This window comes from Electrophorus electricus, chromosome 5 (assembly GCF_041902795.1).
Source record: "Electrophorus electricus isolate QZ-2024a chromosome 5, ASM4190279v1, whole genome shotgun sequence".
Classification (NCBI taxonomy): Eukaryota; Metazoa; Chordata; class Actinopteri; order Gymnotiformes; family Gymnotidae; genus Electrophorus; species Electrophorus electricus.
This window is the reverse complement of record NC_137501.1, coordinates 6,212,208-6,220,244: the sequence shown is the minus strand read 5'-3', so window position 1 is coordinate 6,220,244 and position 8,037 is coordinate 6,212,208. Positions and strand designations below refer to the sequence as shown.

The window sequence follows — 8,037 nt, the reverse complement described above, 5'->3', positions numbered from 1 at the left end:
CTCTGACCCCAGGACCAAAAAAACCAGCCTGTTTTTATTTTTAGGTATCTATATGTCATGTGTAAAATGGTTAATGCTAGTGGGAGCAGAACAAAGATCAACACAGGAAGGATGTTTATTATTATTTGCCAGTCACAGCCCTAAAAAGCTGCAGGTGTAACATATCAAGTACAGAAAACAGAATAGCAAAATGAAAACCCCAGTTATCACATTATACCTCCCTAATGGAAGATGCAGCATTCAATCAAAGTTTGATAAAATTCCCTAATGTAAAATGTCAGCTGGTTCCAAGATTACAGGCTTATTTCTTCTTTGGGTCTGGGTCATATAAAATGGATTTGCTAAAATTAATTTGGACTTTTCAGACTGTGAATACCAAGCAATACTTTTCTGCCTAGACATTACTGATGAATGCTCTGTTCAGGGCTTGGTTTCACATGAAAGTGGTCCAGAGATGGAGCTGCATGTGTGCGTCTTCTCATGGCTCAAGCGACCCCTGCCCTGCCTGCCTAGCTGGCTGTCGCAAAGATTTCCCTCCATCCAGACGCAAAACAAGAGTCCTTCAACAGCTTTTACACGGGATTCCAAAACGGCAACACATTCAACACTACTCTGGCAATGTTTGGGGAAACTGCCATTATTCCATTCTTCCTGCTCTCAGGAACAAAATAAACCCCGCTCTTGAACACTACCGTCGATGCCCGACATTAGAAGTGGGTTTCTAAAAAGGTGCCCAACTAATGCCAGTGGCAGCGCGAGGCGTAGAATCACTAGCTGACCCCCAGGGCTTCCGACGGGAAGCAGTACAGCCGAGTAGCCCAGGGTCAGGAGTCCCAGCAGGCCCGGCCTCTCACACAGAGGGTCCCCTTGGCCCCCCGCTCTCTTCCCTCCCAGTGGACCCGGACACAAATGGCAGCAGAAAACGGGAAAACTGTGGGGCTTTTCCCGCTTCGGTTTAGCGCCGTTATGACATGGCCTCTCACATTAATAGCCCATTGTGCTACAGTCTGCACATGAACTCTGGTCGAGGGTCAAGCCCCGTTTTGGAAGCTCAGCTGGGGAGAACACTCAAAAATGCTGAAACGTGTTGCTTTTTAAAACAGTCCCCGTTACATATTTTAAAGTGTTCATGCGTTCTCGTGGTTCGCTGCTGAGGTGACGAGAGCGTTATTCACTTGTGGGGCGCCTCCTGTCTCCCTCTCGCTGTAGACATTCACGGAAAGGGCTTGTGAGACCAGAAGAGAGACCCAGAGGGCATGGGGTGGGTTATTGGTCCATCAAGATCTGAGCTACATCACAGGCCGTGGCTGCCGAGCTCTCAGGCCCCAGGTGTTCCGGCGGGGCCGATTAGCGGCTCGCCGCCGCCCTCGACTGTGCCCTGCCCGGGCGTCTGCTCGCCAGACTCGGCCACAACCACCACGGCGTTTTCGTCCACCAACTCGCAGGTGGGGTTGGCGAAGGCGGACAGCGGAAGGGTGATGCGGTGCATCTCGCGCTCGTACGCGCGCTGTTCATGCTTCTTCTTCAGGTCACGACCCCTGTGGAGGAGAACACAAGTTCAGGTCAACACCTCAGTCCTTGCACCTTCACAACACAGCGAGACCCGCACGACGGAGTGAGCCGCGCACCGCGTGCGTCTGCAGAATATTCGCGTATTTCGGAGGTGCTGGTGATCACATCGCGCAAGAGACCTTAATTACGTATTCTGGTTATTCAACCCTCAGCGGCTTTTGGTCTCATTTTTTGCACCTCACGTTTCTTCCTGGAGCATTCATCACCGCAGCGAATCAGTCAAAATCTGGTTCTTCAGGAAGGGACTTTTGCTATGTTCGAGAACGCTTGATTAAGTCAGGCACTTTCGGCGAAGAATGGGAGAGTGCGAGTTTGCTTCGGCCCGTCAGCCTGCTGTGGTGTGGAGAGACAATACTACTAAATACGTCTACTAAACATGTCCTACTACTGTACTCCTACTAAATACGTCTACTAAACATGTCCTACTACTGTACTCCTACTAAATACATCTTTCTCTTCCCTCTCCTCAATTGTCTCTCTCTTATAGACTTTTTAAAATTCTGTTTACATTCCTCTCTGTCTCCGTTTGTGTGTCTGGTGAAAAATTATGACAGCACACTTGTGACATTGTCACAATACTCTTGTGACGCATTGCATTTTTTGAATTGTGAATTGTGTTAAAAAACAGTGATGACTAAAATTGTTAAAGTATATATTTAGAAGATACGGAGAGGACTGTGCTTTTTTCCCGCCGTTTCTTTTAACTGTTTACATAAAACCACAGATTGGCTTCATAAGAATATTCTTTTAATGCGACAATTTCACCAGAATATTGTGTCTGTTCAAACCTGTTAGAAAACCTCAGAAAAAAATATTACACATACTATACTATATTGTACACACAACATACTTTGTAGGTGTTTCTTGATATTACTCAGTAAAGTGAGAACATTTCTGACACATCACCCACCACTACTGGAGCCTGTTTTGTTTTTGTTGTGTGTTTCATAACCCATCCTGCTCCCTTCACTGGCAGACTCAGAGCAATGAGCCTTGACTTGCTCTCCTGGCCCATCATCCAAACCAAGGGCACATTCTGAACTAACCCCAACCCTGAAATGAACCCTAAACTTCCAGAAATGAACACCAAGCGCTGCACAAGCCGTGCAAATCGAAACTAATTCACTGGAATACGGGGAAGCAACTTTTTACCGATAAAAATATTTAAAATGTCGATAAAAGACTGCTGTAATGTTGGCCGTGTAGGAGCCATTAGTGTGCTGCTTGAGGGTATATGGGAGGAAATCGTAGAGCTACGAGGATACACAAGAGCTAGTGCCAGAGTGTCCAATGGGCGTGTGGCCCCTGTGAAGCCTGCTCTACTCACTAACAATCAGCTACTGCAGCGGACGATTAACGGTGATGAGAGTAGCGGTCCAGTACCCTGCTGCTATATCCAACAGGACGAGACGCGGCCGCCATCGCGGAGGAAGGGCCCACTGATTTGAGACCATGTAAAGGGAACACGAGATAAGCAAAAAACTGAGTTCAACATGCCGTGTTGCAGAGTCTTCTGATCTCAGAGCAAACATCTATAGGGCGAGTGGTGACATTTAATATTTGATCGGGGGAGACTGCCTCCTGCAGCACTGATCTGGAGCCACAGCTACCCTGGCACTCATCACCTCCCACTCGCTCCACAAACACAGAGGACCATCTTCTATAAATAGACAGAAAGGAGGTGCTCACTCTCCCTTTTTCCGTTCTGTTTCTAAAGGGTTGCTGATATGAGAGGCAGACATACAGGGTGGTATGAATACATGTTTATGGGTGTGTTTGTGTACATTTGTTTGTGTGCATGTGTGCCTGTTCTGCCCTAACTGCACTTGCACAGAAAAACACACTCGCTCAACCCTATACCACGGCCAGCCCTGAAGCTCCAAAAACAACCACTCCCACACGTGGCATTTCACACTGTAACTCTCCAAACTCCTCCACAACAGAGCAGCAAACCAACGAAACCACTGCTGTGTGTGATTCATTACACTAGAGCCGGACTGCCAAACGCCATCCACGCTGTACCGCCTCATCTTCACTTGCCATACCTCGAAAATGGGTTGTTTGTGCGTGTCCCTATTTTTAACTTCACGATCTACTCTTCACTTTTGCAATATTCTTTTTTTCACTTGGACAGACTGTGACGTATGCGTTTGTTCGCATGCGCTCACCGTTTGTAGAAGTAGCCCACTGTGATTCCCACTCCCAATAAGATGATGATGGCCATCATGAGAACGGCCAGAACGTAACCTGTAAGAGTGCACAACAGGGAAAGCAGAGAAGGGAGCTCAGAGCAAAGCTTTAATCCCAGGCTTTGGTCAAAACGCTTTTTAACCCCTCCCTGGACCAGCTTCAGTTTGAGAATTAAAACACACCCAGTGCCTCTGCCATAACAGAACAGGTTGGGAGTGGTGGATTTTGGCAACCAGCCACAGTAATCCTCATCACAATACCTACCCATAGTCCCGAGGTCTTTCTTCTTCTTGGGAGCGAACCTGACCCGCTGGCTGACGCCCATCACTGGCTGCACCACTGCGTCCTCTGCCCGTACAGAGGGGGGCTTGGCCAACTCAAAGGCCTCAGAGGAGGACCGGGGTGAAGGGTCAGGCCCGGCCAGAGAGGTTACTGTGATAGCTTGGTCTGTTGGGTAAAAGATCACTCGCCTAATTACATATTCAGATTCAGGAAACCTGACAACTTTTCGCGTCTTTGTTGCTTCGGGGTTTTCAGAAACATCCATTTCAAACGGGAAGGCCAGTCGATCAATAACAATGGAATAACTTGGATGTATGACTGAGATTTAGCTCTACCAATTCAGGTCTGGAAAACAGTTCTGAAAAAAATATTGAAGCTGTTGTTCCTAATGGCCAACAATTATGTTTGCTGTCATTTGTTGGGTAATCTCTCGTTTAATGTCAGTGTTTGAGGTTCAAATGGAACTTTTCAGTGTATTCCTCATTTCTCAGTGAATAGTCAGTGTCCACATGTCAGCCATGATAAGACACCATTACAAGCCAGGCTGAGCAAACACTAAGATTCAAATTTATTTATTTGCCTTGGGGTCAACTGAACCGAACCAGACCAGACCAGACCAGACCAGACGTTCTCCTTCACAGACGAAAGCACTCTGTAGTGTGTGTTTTACTGGTCATGTGGGAGGGTAAAGAAACCAGAGCTGAGATCCTGCTGTTGACTTCCTTTTCCAAATTCCCCCCTCCTCCCTTTCTAGATATTTACAAACCCCCCCCTAGAGTTAAATGATGTGAGGTCACTACAGAACCCAACCAATCAGCATCTGTCTCTATGGAGAGAATGACACTTTCTCCCAATCAGAATCCATCGGGGCAGCTCTTCCCCCTACTCTGGTGGAGCTGCCAGACAAGTTTCCCTTATGCACATGGGCTTTTGTCTCTCTAAACTGAGCCTAAACTCTAAACTTTCTAAACTAAGGACCAAGACTTCTGTTACCATTGTTGCTGATCCACCTTGGCTAACAATAATGTTAGACAACACTTCGAAAGCAGCTTCAGTCCTGATAAAACCAATTTCTACAGCAATTTATCTGCAATCTTGATTCTGAGGACTAAACTTTCAGGCACCAACCCGAGTCTACAGCCCCATGAGTAACTGCATGAACACTGCAGGGTCAGGAGTATGCTATCTGATGAGGATAAACTCCACAGAGGGTCAGGTTCTCCGAAGCTTAAAATAACACTTAAAATAAGTCCAGATGCACCTAGTGACAACTTTAGATGAAGATGTATTTATATACTGCACATTCACAAGACCATAAAGGTGGAATCAGTAGGAGTTATCCTAGCACAGTGTACTTGTGGCTGGATATAATAAGCCATCTTTGCTCCAAAATTCATGTGTAAATAAACACACTAATACTACCTAAACTAATGTTTTCCTTATAGATGTTATTGGTAAAGTTTTAACAGGCAATATTTTTTGCAGCAATAATAGGCTTATGTCTGCAGATGATTTGTGTATCGCATAGAGAAAAGATGAGCAGGACTAAGATGGCTACCTTGGCATGGGTCAATGGCACACGCCTCTCTCAGGGTTCGTCCATCTGTTGTGGAAACATAGCACCAGGGTCTATCTGAGCCATCGGGGTTGCGACAGAAGATGTGGTCCCCAACCCCTGGCGAGAAAGAGAGGGTACAAAAGATAGTACAGTGCTGATTTAACACAAGTGTGGTCCCTTAATAAAATATGCTTGTGTAAACTATACAGAACCCAGCTGAGCAGACAGCTACGTAGCTACATGGTTCATTTGCTTTTCTTAAACAAGATGTGCACTGAGATGCACTATCCTTGTTGACGTTTTCCTACGTGGCAAATATAGGAAAATACTAATTATTTATTTAGATTTTTATTATGAGAGATGTTCAGTAACCCACGCAACATTCAAACCTAACTTTTATTAGTTTGCCCACCCATTAGAATATTAACTTTCTACGCAAGAAAACCGAGAACTCTTACCCGAGTCGGAGTCTGCGTGACTCGTGACGTCATAGTCCCTGCTTACGTTGTTCCAGTTGAGACAAATGTTCCCCGAAGAGGATTTCTGTTGAGTGCCCCGGTACTCCACACCACTGGAAGTTAGGCACTCTGCAAAATGTCAAAAACGTTCGTTACTGGAAATAGTAGCTCTGCCCTGGATTGCCGACGTCAAATTATACTATTGCATAAAGACCTTTATTATAGATGCAGCAACAAAGACAAAGATTTCAAGTAGGCTAGTTAACCATATATCGGTTAAATGCAAGTGCACAATTCAAAGACAACGTCAGATGAAGTTTTGTTTTACAGAGTTTTCAAAGTGCTATTCAAAACACGTTTTAAATAGTAGAATGTAAAAATGTTGGGAAAATTACGCATCGCATGAAAACAGAAAGCAGCAAATAGAATAATTCCTACAAAATCAAACATCTTTAAAGAAGTTTAGAAACTTTCCCCAAACGCAATAACAAAGAAAGGTTATTCTACCTTGAATAAAAGACGAGCAATTCACCAAACCAGCGCTCAACAAAACAACAAAGTGCAAGCGACGGATCATTTTAAATTCCCAAATGCCCGTTAAACAGTTGCAATTCATGTTGAATCAACGTGAAATGTGTTTTAAAAAACCCTTTTTTCCCGTGTGTAGCGCCCTGTGGTGGGTGCGTCCTGTTCCCACTGCTTCCCGAGCTGTTCTGCTGTACTTGTTTTCGTAAAGCCAGCTATGCGTGCCTCCTCGCTCGTAAACAGCCTCTCCGGGTAGGAGCAACTCCCCTCTGCAGCAGCGTCGACGCGCTCCACGTCCTCGAGGTCCTAGAACCACCAACCTCGCACGCGCTTTCTCGCGTCTCGCGACGACGCCCGGCTCGGTCAAAGACGCGCAGCACGCGCGGCACGTCGCAGTCCGCGCGGTCAGCTTGTGGCACAAGCTGATGTTTTTTTTTCCTACGTTAGACATGTCCCGCTGATGACTAGAACAACTCTCGTATGGTTTGGCATCCCCTGCCTAAATCAATCCTCGATGATAAAATCTGATATACCTGCAGAGGGGCGAAAAACAAAACTGTCCCTTTTGTTTTGGTAGCAGCAGAGGGGAGTTCAGAGCCAGAAGGCCCCCAGGCGCCAAGCACTGGACTCTGGGTGAAAGAGGGAGCTTTGTTGCCCTGGCCGTTCGAATGCATTTGGTATTAGTTTGTTCGCCGTTTCTGTGTTTTATGCTTAAGGTAGATAAAGATTAACTAAACTAACTTCAAATATCAAGTTCTAATGTGATCATTGTCGAAACCATTTACAACGCACCCAACATTAAACATACCGAAAATATAGCGCATTACAATAGCTATATTCTGTTAACATTTTGTAAAACGAAGACCATATCGCAATACGTCCCGGTTCAATACCCGATTCAGGCTGTTTCGTACGCAGCCTGTTCGATCTAGTCCCACTTGTACGCCCATTTGTCCACAAACAACCTCTGCTGACCCAGAAAATGAAACACAGTAACAAGCTTTGGCTTCAAAACGTCTATGCTTCAGCATGTGCAATCGAACTGCGATATATTGAGTTACTACAGCTTTTCGCAGAATCGCAGTAAAGTCATTTTAATTAGGCCAGATGTTCAACTTCCTGTGCCACAACGCACTCCTGCCAGACGGAAAAAGGCTCACACTCGCTGCCTGCACGCCCTCGATGTTTCTAATGAATATACAAAGTTTACAAAATAAAACTTCACGGTGCTTAACGGATCTCCGTGACTGACAGGACTGTGGGCATTTTTTCCCTTACAGTGGCCTTACAGTTAGTCTCTAGACTCACTGCACTCGGTCGTTCTTGCAAAGCACGGTCTGTTTCTTAAATTTCAAGAAGAAAACTCGTGTATTTACTTATAAAAAAATAAATAAAATTTGAAGAAACATGCTAAAGCAGCCCATGATTATGCAATTACAGTTTAAGCCTCCA

General features: G+C 45.5%; 1 protein-coding gene across 1 annotated transcript; it reads right to left on the bottom strand.

The window, feature by feature from the left end:
- Positions 1 to 99: 99 nt before the first annotated feature.
- On the bottom strand, positions 100 to 7,013 carry pik3ip1 (phosphoinositide-3-kinase interacting protein 1). Its single transcript, XM_027002889.3, has 6 exons — positions 6,568 to 7,013; positions 6,061 to 6,189; positions 5,603 to 5,719; positions 4,027 to 4,209; positions 3,741 to 3,819; positions 100 to 1,538 (listed from the first exon to the last, which is right to left on the bottom strand). Exons 1-6 carry the CDS (start codon positions 6,674 to 6,676, stop codon positions 1,319 to 1,321), a joined length of 837 nt encoding a protein of 278 aa, XP_026858690.2. The 5' UTR covers positions 6,677 to 7,013; the 3' UTR covers positions 100 to 1,318.
- Between the last annotated feature and the right edge of the window lie 1,024 nt (positions 7,014 to 8,037).

Bases quoted from the DNA above. Each gene is read 5' to 3' on its own strand.
- pik3ip1 (XM_027002889.3), bottom strand. From the start codon at position 6,676: ATGAATTGCAACTGTTTAACGGGCATTTGGGAATTTAAAATGATCCGT. The intron at 6,190-6,567 runs GTAGAATAACCT...GACATTTTGCAG, and splicing joins TTGCTCGTCTTTTATTCAAG to AGTGCCTAACTTCCAGTGGT. The intron at 3,820-4,026 runs GTAGGTATTGTG...GCACTCTTACAG, and splicing joins GAAAGACCTCGGGACTATGG to GTTACGTTCTGGCCGTTCTC.